Source organism: Apus apus, chromosome 3 (assembly GCF_020740795.1).
Source record: "Apus apus isolate bApuApu2 chromosome 3, bApuApu2.pri.cur, whole genome shotgun sequence".
Taxonomy (NCBI): Eukaryota; Metazoa; Chordata; class Aves; order Apodiformes; family Apodidae; genus Apus; species Apus apus.
Window position 1 is genome coordinate 44,774,340 of NC_067284.1, and position 19,333 is coordinate 44,793,672.

The following is a 19,333-nucleotide window of genomic DNA, read 5'->3' on the forward strand; positions in this document are numbered from 1 at the left end:
AAAACTTGTTATACTATTGGTTAACAGGCTGGAATTTTTAGTATGTATGCTTGTGAGGAAGGTTTTGCCACTGGAGGGAGAGATGGTTGCATTCGGTTATGGGACACTGATTTCAAACCAATTACTAAAATTGATCTCAGGGAGACTGAACAAGGATACAAAGGTAATGAGCTATTACTTTAATGGTTTTTCACACATCTGGATAATGGATTATGACACAATTTAAATGTCTCTGCATAGTGTTATTTTTTTTACTTAATGACTGTATTTACTTTTGAGATCTGTATGCCCTTTTATCCCTGACAAGGGTGTAGTCTAGTTTTCCATGTTTCATAGCATAAACAGAGGGGTGCTTATCATTGCTGCTCCCCATAATGCAAATTCAAAAAGATAAGTAAAAACTAATTAAGCACAAAAAGACAGGTAAATAAAGTTAGACAATCTTTAACTTAATCAATTGCAATTTGTTTAATTAATTGAGATTTCTGGAACCTGATATTCAAAGATGCTGAGCATCTGAGCACTCCGTTAGGTTCATTTGGAATGGTAGCACTTGGCGTATTTAATATAGAGAGTGTGGTTAAATTCTTGACCATCATAATTGTTAAACCTAATCATACTTCCTCTGAGCTTAGTCATCTTTTTATTTTATTATTAGACTCTCAGAGCATTAATACTCTCCAGAGATGACAATGCATGCTTTATGAAGACCTTGGTCTTCTGGGAATTCTACTCATCCATTTAGATTGAGAGTATAGCAGCAGTCTGCTGGTTTAAAGCAGGCTTTATACACTTTTGGCAGCCAGCTTTGTAATGGCTAATTTCCCCTGGTGTTTAGCTTATGTTTTTAGTCTTAGTTTTCATATTAAAATTACCATTGGAATAATCAAGAGGCCATGAAAAAGGTTAAAAATTTTTGGTCTGCAATCTAGTAACAAGCTTGTTCGTTTTTTTTTTCATCTTACTTAATCCAGGTCAGATGGTGATTCTAATACTTGTAAAATGCATCTATCTAGGCTCATCCAACAAGCAAACTCCTAACAGCCTTTGATGAACACTGCTCTACCAGTCTGGCTTTCTGTGGTGTCAACTCATGGAATTTAGCGCTCAAACCAGTTGTGAAATACACCCAACCAGTAGTCCCTTTGCTCTGTAGTTCTGGCTTTATGTAGCTTTTTGCAGCCAGAATGATAATCTTTGGCATTCATTTCCAGAAACAATAGCAGTATCTTACGAGCATTTACAGCAGTTTGGATCAATTTAGAAATGCTTTCTAAAAATTGTGGAGAACTAAGCCTGTACATGTGGGCGAATCAGATCAGTCCTGGCTAACAATAGTCTTGCAGGCAGTCTGTTCCTAATAAAAGTCAGAAGAACATCTATGAAGGGTGACACAGAGAAAGCAGTGCTCATGCACAAGACAGGTACTAAATGTATAGATGGGAGCAGCTGAGTAAATCCAGGCAAACTAACAGCAGCTATATGACTGAGAGACAGTCCATAGCAGTTCTTGCTATCTTCTTACTTGGCAAATGCAGTAAAAAATTTCAATTGCAGAAAGTGAATTGAGTTGCCATTTAGAATTGTATGTAAATTATAGCAATTTTTAAAAACTGATAAATAGATTTCTAAAAACTAAAACCAGAACACTGTCCAAATCTTGTCTGCAAAGAATTTTAATCCTCAAGTTTATGTTTGTTGGCCAAATAAAAACATTGTCTGCTTGAATGGCAGGAAACCAGTTTAAGCAAGTCTGCAAATTTTATCAAATCTTAGTCAAAGATAGTGTGTCCGTGAGCATAACCATTAAGACTCAGTAAAAAGATATAATGCTGTATCTGTGCAAAGTGCAGTGGGACTGCTGTTCTGATGACAGCTATAAGGAATTGAGACCTTGGGGATGACTGCAGGTCATAAAATCCAAGCATGCACTTAAACCCTGTCATCATAACTTTAATTATTTTTAAATCTTTTTTCCTATTTCAGGGTTTTTTCTCTTTGTGTTCTTTCAGTGTGACACAACTCTTGCCTGTGATTTTCCTTTTTTGTCTCTGTCCTTTTCTGCTGTTTCTGTCTGATATATCATCCAGCAATGATCACCATTTAGTGCTTGCTACTAACAGGCTGGAAATTTTGTTTCATTTTCAGTTATGTCAGCAGCAGGGATCAGTCTACGCACATAAGTAACTTTAAGTAATGGTGGTAGCCTTAACTGCTTATCTATGACCTTCTGTCCCTCCTTTCCAATTACTTTTCTTCCAAAGCAGTTTGCAAAGGCATCAGCTTTCAAACTTAAAACTTCTTTCTAGGTTGCCAGGAAGACTTTGCCCCCACCCCACTCCCCACACCCCTCGCCCTGTATATGCTCATTCATCAGTCATCCTGTACTGAAGATTACTATCCACTTTTTAAATAAGATGCATCACCAGTAACAATCAGAAACATCACTAAAAACATTGCCTTGCCCACATCAAAATATGTTCTTTGTATTCTAAAACTTAATACCCATTTTCCACTTAATATCTGAACTTCCTTGGGTGGCCTTTGGTGTGTATCAAGATGATGTATGTAAAACTTCAGTATAAATGTAGCTAAGTCACAAAATGACATCAAAATTAAAAGATGGACAAGATGAGATGATACACAATGACTACAGTGAATTTTTTAATGAGACTAGTAGTTAATTGCATTGTGTATTTAATTCCAGAAGATGTGAAAATGATGACATGGTTGACCTTGGCTATATGATCAATGGATTTCTTTATTAATTCACATCTCACAGCATCTAGATACATTATGAAAACTTTAATTTTCATATACAGGAACAGAAAACACAAACACTGCAGGCAGTCAATGAGAGAATTTTACTGAACTACTCAGCCTGCTAAGAGGGTTTTTTTTTTAGCTTGTAGTTAATAAAATTGCAGCTGCAAAGTTAGGATCAGACTTGTGGAAGATCAAGCTCTCTAAAAGTTATAGAAATAATATTCTGTTGCTTTGGGGTTTTTTGTTTGTTTTGGTTTTTTTAGTAATTTGTTGCAATTAAGTGGAGATGTGTGATAACATGGACACAAACAATTTAAATTAATCATTAAAATTTAATCCAATATTTTATTTAAATGTGCAAAAAATTCAAGTACATGCAAAAAGGAATAAAACCAGCTTCAGTCACAGGAACCTTGCCTAATCTAAAATTTAGATCTTTAAATCAAATGAAATTGAATTGGCTTTTAAAGTAAATTACCAAGGTGCAGGCAAAGCAGTAGAGTTTGGTGCCTTGAGAAGCTGGCAGTAGAAGTTAGACACTCAGCATTTTCCCCAAGATTGAGTCTTCTCTTTTTCTGTAAAATGGAGATAATTAAATAGGACTGTTTTGAGATTTTCATGAGCTGTGATGTATTATAAGACTTCCGTTTCAAAACATGACAGTTGCTATAAATTAACTCTTGAATTCTTAATGATTTTTCACTGTACTATCACTTTGTCTTGTCATTTTCATTAATCAAAAATTATTCTGTCCCCTGTCAGGTTTGTCCATCCGAAGTGTCTGCTGGAAAGCGGACAGACTTTTGGCAGGGACACAGGACAGTGAAATATTTGAGGTGCTAGTGAGAGAGAGAGATAAACCCATGCTGATCATGCAGGGTCATTGTGAAGGGGAGCTCTGGGCCCTGGCAGTCCATCCAAAGAAGCCTCTAGCAGTCACAGGCAGTGATGATCGATCTGTACGGTAAGGCTAGATCTTATTTTTTATTTGTTCATTTATGTACACATGAATTTGTTCAGGGGGGTTTTGTTTATTATTTTCTGGCCTTATGTTGAGACTCCATTAATACAACACTTTTTTTCCTCACGGTTTTCTTAGCAGCTTTGCTTTTTCTCTTCCGCCCTCATATTTGGGCTTCACATGTCATGTAGAAGTGATCAGAATTTGTGTTCAAAACATGCTGGATTTTTATACTCTGCTTTAAGTACTCATTCATTACTGTTCTGAACAGCAGGTTTAGGTATCTAAATGGAGAATGGTCACCGCTTCTGTCAATACTACTCAACAAGCCTAAAACCTAAGTACCTTTGACCAGTGTTTTACACAGCAGGTGACTGCCTCAGCCTCAAGGGTTTAGAAAATCAGATCTAAAACAAATTCAGTTAAAATTAATGAATTAATGAAAATGCACTGGCTTACCCAGTGAGAATGACCCTTCAGATATTTAGTTGCAGCCCTTGTGCTGCAAGCCTTTGTAGTGGAGTTTTGAAGTTTTGTACATGTATTTGTGGAAGTTGTCCCAAACTCAAGGATGTTTCTTTTCCTGTCCCTGTTAAAATTTGGCAAATTGATAAGCTTTGAGAAACTTTGAAAAAAAACTAAACATTTTTAATATGCTTAGTAAGACTTTATTGTAAAGTTTGGAGGTTAAACTGAGATTCTCAGTGTAGTGAATGTATTCTCATACCCACGTAGCTGTTGTGTGTTATCTCAGCTGGGCAGGGACACTGCTCACTGTGACTAGTTTACCTGTGATTAAGGATATTGACATTTTACTGACTGCCAAAATTGCCCCTGGGAACTGCAGAGATTTTTTGGGAGACCTGGCTTTACTATGGCAGTCTCCTGACTTTGTCCTCAGACTGTGGCTCTGCCCTTGCCCTGAAGAACTACCCCCTGCAGAACAGTGTGTGCAATGGGGTTCATGACAGCTTAGTTTTCCAAACGAGTGGTTTCTTCTGATCCTACTATCCTAATTTCTAACCCCTCCATCAGGTTTCCTCCATCCCTATGCCAGATGAATGATGACTGCTTTTCATCTTATGTAGATAATTTGATTGCATATTTTCAAATCAACCCCAAGTGGTTACCAGACAGTTTTCATATTTTATGGACTACTAGTCACCTTATTTCAGAAACACACATGTGGATTGGCCACATTTCAATGGGAAATCAATCTCCTACCACACATAAAGCTTCTAGTTTATGCTCCTTCAGATTCCACATTATGATTCACCTCTGCCTTGAAGCTTTCTGGTCAGTTGGAATTTCTTTTCCCCTTTTTCTTTCTATCTTTTTGCTTTTTACTCCTACAATCCCTTATTTCTTTTTCTAACAATAATTAAAATCTGAAGTGTGAAACTAACAAAACTGCCAGTTGTTCACCACAGACACATTATCTCCCTGTTTTCTACATGTTTAGTGTTATTTCTTTCAGTTTATAAGATGCATGGATAGTCTCTTCTGCTGGGGTTCGTCTGCATAGTTTCATAGACAGGCACAAATTCACCCTGCCTGCATTCTAGTAGGATGCAAGACAGTTCTGAAACAAGTTGCAAAACTGGGATTAGCATTGGACTGCCCTCAAGCTAATAAGCCATGCTAAGACTTTGTATTTATTATCTTTGACTCATCTCTTGGTTAATGTGGTGATTCAGCTCTGGCATGGAGCGCGACAGGAGCTGACTCAGAGCATGCTTGGAATCAGCTTGTGCCCATCTATGAAAGACTGTGCAAGCATGCTCTTTGTGCACGTGAAGTCTTAATTAGTGGAGTTCTTATGATTGTTATTGTTTATTGTTGTGATAGTTATTACTGTCTCACTGATGCCTTTGAACATTGCCATTCTATTAAAAGTGCATTTGTTAATATTACAAGTATTTTTTCTGCACTACATCACGTGTGAATTTAGCTGTTTATACACTAGGGAATGTGGGATTTCAATTCTAGTTCAGACAGTGCTATTTTTTTTATATACTAGTGCTTCATGGGAGGAATTCCGGTGGAATATTTCTATAGTTTCATTAAGATTAAAAAAGCATGCAAAAGGATTTTCTTATGATTTTTTTTTTCAGTAATAAAATAGACTTGATGGGAATGTTTCTATATCCATTTTTATTGTGTAATTTTTCTTCATATTTGTTTATAAAATTATTTTTAAAATACTAGCTATGTAATACAAATTAAAATTCTCTTACAAGTAAAATTATTTAGTGGGATAGATAATTTTATCATGTCTAAGTGAAATGTCTAAAGGAAAAGGACCTATGTAGAGTGAAGGGGAATTACTCTAGATCTTCCCTAGCACAGCTGAGAGAAGGCTCTAGCCAAATATAGGTTTCCTACATTATAAACTTTGAAAGCTTATCAACTAGGAAAGCTGCCTACTTCCTCCCTCTTACAGCAGGAAAAGGAAAAAGCATGAATCTCATCTGAATGCCAAAAGGCATACAGAGATACCTTTTATGTTTGTTCAATGGACCTCACATGTGTCCTTTTGTAACGTAGTGTTAGAACATCCAGCTTCGGGACCACAAGTAGCTGCTGGTCTGGCAGAATCTCTCTGCTGCTCTGTCTTGTTGAATGATCTATATCTGTATTCCTGCATTTATAAGATGATTTATTGGAAACCTGGTCAACCTGTTTTTTTAATGAATCCATTTGAATCTTTATATCTCTGATTTTTTTTATTTGGAGTGTTGTTTTGTTAATTGAATGAAATGAAGCAGCAGTAAAGCTTCTGTCATCAGTTACAGCTTTTTCTGCAAATGAAGTGGTTGCTAGTAAGCCTCTTGGGAGGCTCTAATCAGTATGTGCTCCAGTAAATAAACTCACTTGCCAGGTATACGACGGAAAAGACTGGAATATTCCCTAATAAAATAATGTTTTGTGAACCTATTTGGCCTATTTTTAAAATCAGTCGTTTAATCAAATATACATACCAAAGAATGGTAAAAACACTTCTTTGCCTTATTTGAAAATATATACACTTTTTATACAGAAATAGCTTATAGATACAGCTTAAAAAAAAAAAAAAAAAAAAAGTAGTATGATGGAAAATATGTCTTTTCTATTTCCATAAGCAAATCTAGGTTTTTATTTTGTCAGTTGTATATACAAATGCCTGCATGTGTGCAAACTGTTTGGGTTTTTTTCTGTTACAAAATTAAAAAGCTTATATTTGGAATTACCCTTCCATTAATTTGAAGGGTTTTTATCTAAGAAAACATAATCGTTGAACTTGCAATGCCATGTATTTCAGTTATGTTTCTAACGTATTGGTCAAAGTGATCCACATGAAAGCAACATTTTAGAGGCAAATATTGCCCTGGCATTTCCTTTCATATCTTTCCAAATCCTTTCTGGTTCATTCATTATAGTCTTGGGCTCATAGTGTCTCCCTAGCATAGCTGCTAAGAATCTGGCTTCTGTTTTGTCTATGAAAAGTTTTAACATCCCACATCCTTCTTTTTTCACCAGGAAACCGTACTTGCCATTTTTTCACAATGAAGCCTTTTCATGTTTCTTTCTCATCCTTGCACGTCTCTGGTTGCTGGTTCTAGACTGATCCTAATAACTCATCCTTAATCTGATGAGGCCCAAAGGGGTCTGACTGAAAAAGAAATGCTCAGGTCACAGAGTACCATCCTTTCTCAATATAGGCAGTCCAGTTCTATAAACCTTTTACTAAGTTTATTAAAGTCTGTCTTTATTTTCTTTGCTCCTGTTACTCTTACTTCATGTCTGTATCTAGATGGTACTGCTGGGATAGTCAGAAACTTCCTGCTTGTCAGGCTATATTCATGTTTGGTCTGTGCTATTTGCTCTAGTGCCAACATGGTCCTTCAGCGTAACTTTTTCTCCTTTTTTGACATTTATCCTACTGATCTATTTTCGGAAGCTATACTCTAACTTCCCAGCCTTTGTTTTGCTAAGGTACAAAAGTTAAACTCTCTTGGTCTTCATTAATGTGATACAGTCTTAATTTCCTTAGTCATTCTAATAATCTTTCACTGCATCTGTTCCTGTGTTTATTCCAATTTCTTGAGATAATTTATAATGAACATGCCAGATGAGGTCACTATGTGTTGTGCTGTTGGTTTTGTGTACCTCCTGGAATAGCACCCAGAATATTCTTTGGGATCAAGCTTCCTTTTACCTGTCTGCAACTCACTCTTGCATCATATTCATTCTATTAGTGAAAACCTGTGTGAGATCTTCCTCCTTTTTGTTGGTTCCACATGTGTTTCAAGCTTACAACACAGTGCTAGACATAAAGCTCTGGAAGTGCCATGTCCATTTGTTTCATCACCAAGAGATCTCTGTTTCTTCCAAGATGATGAATCCATCTCTGGTTCACAGTGCCTCCCAGCCTGCTGCCTGGGGCAAATCTCAGCCTTCTCATCTTTTGTGCCAGTGGCTTTATTGACAATATTAAATGTCACCATTCCAAAGCTAGTACCTATAAATTTTAGTAGTACCTTCATCCAGCCTAACTGTTGCTTTCTGTAAAGCTTACTATAAAACTTGATCCAGTGTCATGTTGCACTTCTTGTACCAATGGTCATTTTCTTTAATTTAGCCAATAATTGCATATACTACTATTCAGATATTTTACTGAATATTTTCTAAGTCTTTTATAAATGCATTCGGTTTACAACACTGTCCTTAAAATAAAGATAGCTGGGTATTGCTAACTGAGTTCTTCTGCCCCAAGAGGTCTTTTATACATTTTCTTCCATACTATTTATTTATTTATTTATTTATTTGTTTGTTTATTTATTTTTCTAAATCTTAAATGCTACAGAGATCTGATTAGCCAGACTGTACTGATCTGAGAAACTCCATTCCTTCTGAAAGATATAGGTACATTATTGCCTTTTCCCCATGTTGTGGCATAATTTTTGATTGATTCTTTTTTTTTTAAATTATGTAAATCAGCATGCAGTTTTGTCTACTAGTTCATTCAGGGTTATGACAAGAAAATTTTCTTCACATTTGGAATGTTTATACTCCCTGTGTATTGCCTTCACGTTCAGTGAAAATTTTAGTCTGGTCTGCATTAACCCTCTCTGTCTACAGAAACTGCTTTTAAAAAATAATTAATCTAGGGGACTTCTATTGCATCAGACAAGTAAAGTCTGGAGATAACACCAAAGGATTACATAGTTTTATCTTTACCCTGTTTCCTCTTCTGCTATAACAGGAATTTGTTCAGGTCTGAGGTGCCATCCCTGTTAGAACTGGGAACAGGAAAGACTCCTTTATTTTGAAAGAAATTTGAACCTGGAACTTGACTTGAAGATGTCTGAAAGCTTCATTTCATATTATTTGCCAAGACATGCAGTGCTGTTGGAGAATACTGTGTTTGTGTATTGAGTCAGGCAGTCATTGTATACATCCTTTATTTTCTAGATTGATAATAAGATGTGAGGTTTTAAAAACTAAGTTTCTGGCACCCTATAAGCTCAAATCAGAGGAAATATCTTCATCCCATGGTTGGAAAGGAACTCAATACATTATAAAATCCTAATATAAAGTGTTCATGCAAACGGACCTTTACCAATTGAGTTAGACTTTTTGTATTTACCCTCGATTATATTGAAGTAATTGTGGGATCAAAAAAAATATCCTGCTGCTTTCAATTTCCTGTGCAGATTATGGAGTCTTGCTGACCATGCCTTGATAGCCCGGTGCAATATGGAAGAAGCAGTGAGGAGCGTGTCTTTCAGTCCAGACGGATCCCAGTTAGCACTTGGAATGAAGGATGGCTCCTTCATTGTTCTGAGAGTACGGTGAGAAAATCTTGCATTACTTTCTCACATTATTAGGTTTTTTTCCTGCTGAGCAGCTTCATTTATTCTACAGATACTTTGTGAAGAGAAATGTGCATAACAGAGATAAAATAGTTTTGACAGGGATCTCGTTGGTCATATGGTTCATTTCCTGCCATATGCAAGAACAGATACTATGCAAAATAATCAGCAATTGGAAGATGCTTTTAAGCATTTGCAAGATGTATGTAAGTCCTACTTTTCATATTAGGTGACAAGCCTTTTTTTTGCATGAGTGCATTGTATGCAGTAAAGCATTTTCTGTGTGGAATACTCGTTTGGTAGACACAAAAAAGCAGGTGAAACATAACATTTGCCATAGAGTGAAACAGCCAAACAAAGTAGCGTGATTTCAAAACAGGCAAACTATTTTTAACTGATACTTGGAAGAGGTTGCAGCTTCTTTAAGATTGCATATATTTAAAATACTTTGAACTACTAGTTTATAGGAAGGAAAAGCCTGTAATCAATGGAAGATCTGTGAAAATCCCTGTAATGTTCTGCTTTAATAATTTTTGTCACAAAGCTGCAGTGATCTGTTAATTTAAAATCCGTTTCAAAGACTAGTATTTTTCTAAAGAAGTTAATCTTCTTTGTCTCATAGTAATCTTGTCTCTGCTAATTTGTCTGATACCTCACTTTATTCATTATTCAGCTGGTCGAGACAATTAATGACAACCTCAGTGCTATTCCTGGAAGAGCAGCAACACCCTTGTGTAAGGCCCTGAGTGCAATTGCTTCTCCCTCTGTTGTGGGTAACAAAGCTAAAACCCGTGATCAAGGAAAAGTGAACAATGGCAATATGTTTTGTTATCATTTTTTTCAATCTCATACTCAGCAACATGAAGCTTTGTTCTCTTAGCTGTTAAGGATCAATGGAATAACCAGAGAATGAGCTGCTCTTCTCAGTAGCAATACTTACCACTATGGCAGAGTTATGGTACCAGTTTTCAGTAATATGGCAGAGCTAAGATTTTTTTTTCCCAAAACAGTTTCTGATGAATAAATAGGATTTTTTCCAGAAAAAAATTCTACTGTTATTGACATTTTGAAGTTTCACTATTTTAAGAGAAATTTCCAACAAAATTATTCTGTTGGGTTTTTTTGAGAGGCAAATAATCTGTAATATTAACCTTTTTATTCATTTCAGCATCTCCCAGAAAACATATGCATGATTCTCCTTTCAGGACTCTGCTTTTAACAGTACTATGTATCAGTATTTTTAAGAGATGATAGCAAAATGTATTAGTTCTTACATAAATGTGAGTCTTCTCATTAATATGATAGTACTGTCAGCATGATTAAAGCAGAAATCAGGAAAAATATTTTGAATACTTCAAATGGGCAGTAACAGAAACATGAAACCTGCAGAAGACACTTCCTCACAAAATTTCCTTACAGCCCAAATGTATGATCTGGTATAGATTGTCTTTGTAAAGACAAAATTAATGGCACTAAGACTTGGGTCATTGTTCAGTCAACTCAGAGGAAGATCTTCTTTTAAAAATAAATAAAAATGTAATCATTTCCCCATGGTCAAAGAATGTGGGGAAACCTACTTGCAAAAACTTATTCTGCATTCACTAACACTGCAGGTTTGTTTTGGTTCCTTGATTGCATAGGAAAGGTGTTTATATCAAATGTCATTTGGATAGGGAAAAAATGAATATTTTTTTGAAAATAATGTTTGGGGTTTTTTTTCTAAAAATAGTCTTGATTTTTTCCAAAGGCATATGCAAGGTCTTGTCACTTCTGGTTTTGGCATGTGGGATTGAGCACATCTAGCTTTACCAGTCTAATTGTTAGCCTCTAATCTAAACTGTTTGCCTTTCTTCCCAAAAGAATCAGTGTGGAGCAATGGGTATCCCCCAAAGGCCATTTCAATGTGGTCTTGTGAGAGACACGGTAATTGCTCTTTAGATGGAGCTGTTTTTCCATTGCCTGTGTTAAAAAAAATAAAGTCTGGTGTAGTTTAGATTAGAAAGCTAACCATTTTACAGCTAAAATCAGGTGAATAGAATCAAGTGTCATTGACAGTTAAAGTTGTTTCTAGCTTTTGCTTTAAAAGTCTGCTTATAATCAATGATAGAGTAGGAACTTCTCAAAAAAAGGCCTTTTTTGATGAAATGTGCTTTTTATTGTACGAATAATTCCATGCGTCTATCTTAATATTTGTCTGAAATATTTGCTGGTGGTGTGTTCACGGTTTTACAGGTCACATTTTCCCTCTTGGTTCTTGCAGGGACATGACAGAGGTAGTTCATATTAAAGACCGAAAAGAAGTGATCCACGAGATGAAGTTTTCACCAGACGGCTCTTACCTGGCGGTGGGCTCTAACGACGGCCCGGTGGATATCTATGCGGTTGCCCAGCGGTACAAAAAAATAGGAGAATGCAACAAATCTGCTAGTTTTATAACTCACATTGACTGGTCTGTGGATAGTAAATTCTTGCAAACCAATGATGGTGCAGGAGAGAGACTGTTCTACAAGATGCCATGTAAGTTTACAAGTGGCTCATGTTGTGAACAAGTAAACTTCATACCAACAGTACATGTGCAAGTGGAGTTTCTTGACTGGAACTTATGTTTCTAACGTATCTATGTATCTAATGTTTTTTCACATGTGCATGTTTTAGAATGTTTATGTGCAGCTGCATTAGAACTTGTAAGATGTGTGATGTCATCAAATACCACAAATGTGAGACTATATTAATTTAAACATTGAATCTTTATAGTTTATTGAGGTTAAAATACTAATCACAAGAAGAATAGACAGATAAATGTGATTAAAAGAAATGGAGTTCACTGAAAAGCCAATGATTACACAGATTATTCACTTGAATATTTTCAGCTGGGAAGCATCTAACTAGCAAAGAAGAGATAAAGGGAATTCACTGGGCCTCATGGACCTGTGTGATAGGATCTGAAGTGAATGGAATTTGGCCAAAATATACAAACATTACAGATGTCAACTCTGTGGATGGAAATTACAACAGCTCACTGCTAGTGACTGGAGATGATTTTGGACTGGTTAAATTATTCAGATTTCCATGCCTAAAGAAAGGTAAGATAGTATTTTGTATTTCTGAAGAATGTAATACTTACTTTGATACCGTGTAAGTATATAAGCATATTTTCTAATGGTGACTTTTGATTCTTTTGTACAATTCAGATTATTGTGTGAACAATTCATAATCATACTAATGGACTTAAAGATGAGGCTTTTAACCCTCTGTGTCTAGTGATTTCCTGCCAATGTATATGTACTAGTTTTTAGAACTTTTGAGAGTATATGTAGTTTAACGTGTTTGCCCTGATACTACATTTTTAGAAACAAATTCAGCAAGACTTTATATCATAGCAAAATTGTATCAACACCAAATGTACTACTGTAATTTGTCCAGATTTATGCCAGTAATAATTGCTGAAAATTCATTATTGTGTCACTGTCCACTAGCTCTGTGTGAGGCTTTTATCACAGATTGTTTCCTCAGTATTTGCACTGCACCATGCATAAAGTCAACAAAACCGAAATAAAAAATTTGGCTTTCCATAATCTTCAGTGTTTAATTTGATTTCATATAAGTATATTTGCTGATAATGAATTTTAATTTGTGTCTAGTACAATACACAATGTGTATAATTCACACTAGCAGTAATGGCCATAAAGGTGAAAATTAGGCTGTGTGTTTATCTAGTACTTCCTCCCAAGATTTAAGTACGTTTTGGAAAACTGAAATGAACATGTAATTCATATTATTTTATGCCATTTATTTTTATTCTATGATGTATCAGAATATCAAGAGGCATTTAAGTATTTCCTTTTATAATTTTTAGACTGTGTTTCCGTTAAAAGCCTGTCTTTATTAGTTACAATGTTGTTTTTTTTTTCCTTCTTGCATACTATTCTGTTTTGGTTCTTTTTAGGAGCTAAATTTAGAAAATACGTTGGCCATTCAGCACATGTAACCAATGTCCGTTGGTCCCATGATTTTCAGTGGGTTTTAAGTACAGGAGGTGCTGACCACTCTGTTTTTCAGTGGCGTTTTATTCCAGAAGGGATAACAAATGGCATCCTTGAAACCTCTCCACAAGGTAAAAATTGTCTATTCTTAATTTTTTATTAAATAAAATTGACAGAGAATGCAACACTGTTGGAAAAGCTTTTAATGAATTAACAGAAAAGATTTTTATTAGCTTTTTGTGGAATTACATATACTTAGAATATTTGGGACGTTTTACTTTTCCAAGACACCCATTTGTTTCGGGCAAGGTATGTTAACAACTGTTCTGCAGTGTATGCTTAGGAATACATGAGTAGTGTTTGTCAAAGCATGTGGAAAAAAGACAGATTGAATGTTAAAAATCAGCCATCTAACTTGCATTCAGAAGTCTGACTACACATGTTGAATTTGTGAACTTTCTTTTCAATGCAAATTCACACATATATGTGATAGCTGTACTTCAGGATTTTGTCCCTGTTATATCCATGATAGAATATTCTACAAACGCTGTATGAACTACCCAGTGACAACTGCTGAAAATTTTTTTCCCTTCAGCAAAAGGGCAAATATTCACTCCATACCTGCACAGTTTCGTAAAATATCTATGTTGAAGACAATGAGCACACTGAAAGTTGTTGTTCACCATTTCTGTATGTTTTCACTCCAAAGCCTGTTAAGAAAATAGTGTTGTCTCAGATGATGGAAGTGTACTAGTAACTACCCAGTTATTCTCTTTCCTGGGGCCACCCTCCTGCCCCAGGCATTGAAACACAAGAAAGAGAAATTGAAACTGACACATTCAGTCAGCCCACATGATTTTTACAAGCTGTTTAAGCTTCCAAAGTTGTTAAATACTATTTTGCGTGTAGTCTAAATAGTATAAAAAATCACAGCCTATTTTCTTGTCATTAGATTTTACATACTGATTTTATTATTTTATTTTTTTTTATACAGAGGGTGGTGTTGATTCCTACAGTGAAGAATCTGATTCAGATTTATCTGATGTGCCAGAGTTAGATTCTGACATTGAGCAGGAAACTCAAATCAACTATGATCGCCAGGTTAGTAAAAATTAACACACTGTGCCAAGTATCTGACAATCTATCATGACTATTCAGTAAAGATAAACTTGAGAAGTTTGCATCTAATTGATCAGACTACTCTAGGAAGATTATTTTGACAGTATTCACCTGATTACACAACCAATATATTGCATATTCAAAGCAGAGTACTGTTAATGAGTATGAAGCTTGTATAATACATTTATTTGTGACAGATTCTTTTTTAATGCTAAGGACAACACAATAATGTCCAAGAATTAAAATTGCCCTAGTTAATGGGAGCCAAGTAAAATTGGTCTCTAATAATTACTTAATACACTTAATATTTTAATTTCTCTTTTCAGTAGAACTATATGATTAAGGGAGTGGAACATCTCCCTATCTCCCTTATGAGGAAAGGCTGAGGCAGCTGGGTCTCTTTAGGTTGGAGAAGAGGAAACTGAGGGGTGACCTCATCAGTGTTTACAAATATGTTAAGGGCAAGTGTCAGGACAATGGAGCCAGGCTTTTTTCAGTCATGTCCAATGATAAGAGAAGGGGCAATGGGTGCAAACTGGAACATAGGAGGTTCCATGTAAACATCAGAAAAAACTTCTTTACTGTGAGAGTGACAGAGCACTGGAACAGGCTGTCCAGAGAGGTTGTGGAGTCTCCTTCTCTGGAGACATTCAAAACCCTCCTGGACATGTACCTGTGTGATGTGCTCTAGGTGATCCTGCTCTGGCAGGGGGGGTTGGACTAGATGATCTTTAGAGGTCCTTTCCAACCCCTAAGAATCTGTGATTCTGTGATATTCTGAGATAAATTAAGAGCTATTCCTTCCATGCAAAAAGAAAACATATCAAATAAGTATCCTACGCTGCATCGATTCTTCTCAGGAACATTAGTATGCCCTTCCATTCTCCAACCTGATCTTTCAGTGGTGATGTCTGCGTCATCACTGTGGGCTTGCCTGGTGATCAGGACTCTTGCCTGAACCTGGGTACAGCCACCAAATCCTCTGTGCCCATGTCACTGGGGCACTCTGGGACTGCAGCCCTGTCACTCTCTTTGCTCACCTTGTTACCATGCTCATCTCTTGGCTCCTTTTCTTCCACAAAGCAGCTTTACCTTGCTAGTCCCCAGTGTGAGATTTCACCCTACGATTTGCACCCACACAACTGTATTAGAAAACATTATTCAAGTCAAACTATTACATGGGGTTTAGAAAATGCCATAAGAAAACATAGTGTTGCCTTTTTTAGCTGTATGGATTATGATTACACATTCCTGCAGGACTTCATTTGGTCTATAGGATACTTTGTTCTTACCTAACAAGGAACTATTTCATCCTTCTTCACTCATCATGCCATTCCGTGGCCTTCTTTATTGCACATTGCTCAACTATGTCTCTGAAGGTAGAATATTTTCCTTGTGTTTCTTTCCATTCCGTTCATGATGCCGAGGGCTTCAAAAACACTGATATTTATAACCGTCTGTGATGTGGGAGGGTGCTATTATCTTTGTTTTGAAGGCAAGGAAACATTAACATCAAATGCAGCTATCTGTCTTTCACTTGTATTTAAAATTCCCTGGGACATGATTTTCAGAAGCTGTTGTCACTGTGAATGGAATATTACTTGTCACCTTGTTCTGTTGGGTAAAAGGTCAGAACTTCCTCAGACCAGAACTGGGGTCTCATATTAAGCATGAAAAATACAAAATAAGCTTGGATCAAGTTGGTCTGAGTGATTTAATGGGTGTCATGGAGCTGCTTTCTAGACACTGGAAGGGTCACTTCTAATGTGTTCCATGCTTAAGCCAAGGACTGTCCTTCATCTTTTACCTCATTTTCCAGATTCTGCAATAATTCTGCAATAATTCTGCAATTCTGGCAACAGCTTCTTTTACCTCTTTATTATAGAGATTTCTGTCAAATGAGACAGAGGTTTAGTCAAGTTTTCTCCCTCCCCTCTCCTTTATTCCAAGTCTCACTAGAGTGCTTGTCCCATCCTCCTCCTCTGCTCCTCCTTCTCTTGATTTTCCATCTGTATTCAAATCAGACAGCACCCTCCTCCACGCTGTCTGTGTGTCAAAAAGGAAGTCTGGGTTTAAAAACTAAAAGTGAAAAACAGCAATACTCCAGGCAGGTTGATGCATGAAAAAGCTAGAAGAAACTTTAAATAAAATCTCATACAGGAAGAGTGAGACAACCCCAAGTTGCATTTCACATTTTGTTAAATGAAATAATTTACAAAAAACACATGCAAACAAAAAAATATTAATCTTACTTTGAGAAATGAATTTAGGTTTGTGGGTTTGTTGGTTTTTTAACTTAATGGATGAAGCATGATGGAAGATCCTAGATGTTGAGATGAATTAGAAAATTATGGTCTTTGGTAGTATTCACTGATGAGCAAGAATAAATGGATGAGAACACTCAGGATCAAGTGCAATACATAAAAGTGACAGGCACAATATGTTAAGGCTCTACCTACTATTTCAAAAGCTCAGCTCTTTTTATGAACACCTTTCTTGTAAAAATCCAACATTTCGGCTTTTCAGTCAGGTACATTTCTGTGTTAATGGCAATCTCATTGTCCTTTTTTACAAAACCCAAGAAACAGGCACAGAAAAGTGACAATAAAGCTGTATTCCGGCATTATAATGGATTTTGTTCAGTGCCAGCTTAGAAGATGCTTCAAAGATCTTTAGCAGCTCCACAGAATGTCGACTTCCCTGAAAAATTTAAATATATAGTATTTTGTGTCTTTAATGTATTTATAGAGCTGCAATTCTACTTTGGGATTCTGGACACATTTGCAAATAACTTAAGTGTGGTTGGTTACTATATATTTCATCATAATCCCTAGATAGAATTCATTATGTTCATGAGGTACACTGAAACACATATGAAGTTAAGACACTTAAAGAGTTCTAGTTGATATTTAAATTCCTTTCCACTGAGTGTCACTGGAATCTTCAAGAAAAAATCCACTCATATGTCAGGGGACTTCATTGTCTGGGAGACATTTATTGTTATCTGAAGTTCTGTAGGGAGCAATTGTGACTTTGTTCTGTTTTGTAACTACTGAACATCACGTTAACATATATTAAATCTAACACTTAAAAGAAAGTCTCTTTGTATTCATATATACAAATATTTAGAAAACTGGAGATGTGCAACTAACTTTAACACTTATTCTTCAGGTTTACAAAGAAGACCTACCTCAGCTGAAACAGCAAAGTAAAGAGAAAAACCATTCTGTGCCCTTTCTTAAAAGAGAGCGAGCGCCTGAGGACAGTTTAAAGCTGCAGTTTATACATGGGTAGAGTGATATTAGACAACAGTTGTTTTTTCTGATTGCTGAAGTATCCTAGCAATGTTAATGAATTCACATCTGAGCCTTTAGCAAAGTGTTTTTCAGTCCTTGCCCACAGTTAGTTTATCATTATTACTGTGGGTAATTTTTGGAATATCATATATAAGATTTTCTTTTCTAGGTTGTATTTCTTAAGGAACAAGAGAAGGTTATAATACTGTAGCCATATAATTAATAATACATTCATGTTGCTTTATATAAAATTACATTTTAAGCTAGTTGTTCACTACACCATATGATTCCTGGAGCAAAGATGCTCCGTTAAGTTGTTAGTGATGCATGTGATTTGTAAAAATGTCTGATATATATATATTTTAAATGCAACTCCCTGTAAAAGTTACCTGCATACAATTTTATGTGTATTATATATTCTTTTTGTGAAATGAGTACTAATGTAGTTAGGTGCAAAGTAAATCATGAGACAATTCTTAAATGCCTGCTCGTGGTGGGAATAGTCTCTCTTTCCCTGTGTGCTGTGATATTTTTGAGCTAAAGTAGATGTTGCAGCTTCAAAAAAAAAAAATGTGCACAGTTTGTTACACAAATGACCAGAATAGTTTTGAAACAGAATGTAACTTGTTTTATGTTTACTTCAGTTATAGAGGCTATGACTGTCGAAATAACTTGTTCTACACACAAACTGGAGAAGTGGTGTATCACATTGCTGCTGTAGCTGTTGTATATAACAGGCAACAACACACTCAGCGGCTGTATCTTGGTCATGATGATGACATCCTCAGCCTAAGCATTCACCCAGTGAAAGACTATGTTGCTACAGGACAGGTGGGTATTTAGAAGCGATGATCTTAACAAAGCATGGAAATAAATCCCCTTTACAATATATAATGAGGAAAAATTTTGTTCTCTTTATTCTGCAGTACCATGTTTCCCTCTCAATATGTGTAAGCTGTGTATTGTTTCCCATATCCCTGCCAAACTGCTGGGGAGTACTGGAAACTCAAATACGTGATTATTAAGTAGGTAAAATAATCACTTCAAATAGGTGATAATTAAATCATTCCTATACTACAGAGAATCTGCCAGTCTTATGCTGTGGCCTTGCAGAAAATCTTATATTCACTTGGAACCTCTGCTTTCATCTGTAAAATGCAGGAGCTGTATTTTGTCTACAGCTGAGGAGCTTTTGAGGTTTCATTAGTTAGTCTCAGTATTTTTGTATTGTAGTAGCATTCCAAAGCCTTTTTGAGATTAAGTCTCTTTTATCTTGGGCTCTCTGCCAATACCTTGTACAGATTATGATACATTCAGTATATCCCTTTATATTCATATGCATTCATATATATT

At 35.9% G+C, this 19,333-nt stretch overlaps 1 protein-coding gene across 2 annotated transcripts in view; it reads left to right on the top strand.

The window, feature by feature from the left end:
* The window catches only part of EML6 (EMAP like 6), a 114,872-nt gene that overhangs the window by 48,948 nt on the left and 46,591 nt on the right, over positions 1-19,333 (top strand). For both annotated transcript variants that reach the window (XM_051616062.1, XM_051616064.1), the window contains exons 6-14: positions 28-163; positions 3,529-3,730; positions 9,424-9,561; positions 11,843-12,099; positions 12,453-12,665; positions 13,529-13,696; positions 14,560-14,666; positions 17,856-17,974; positions 18,625-18,811. In XM_051616062.1, the coding sequence (XP_051472022.1) occupies positions 28-163; positions 3,529-3,730; positions 9,424-9,561; positions 11,843-12,099; positions 12,453-12,665; positions 13,529-13,696; positions 14,560-14,666; positions 17,856-17,974; positions 18,625-18,811 (1,527 nt within the window). The remainder of the gene's footprint in view (positions 1-27; positions 164-3,528; positions 3,731-9,423; positions 9,562-11,842; positions 12,100-12,452; positions 12,666-13,528; positions 13,697-14,559; positions 14,667-17,855; positions 17,975-18,624; positions 18,812-19,333) is intronic.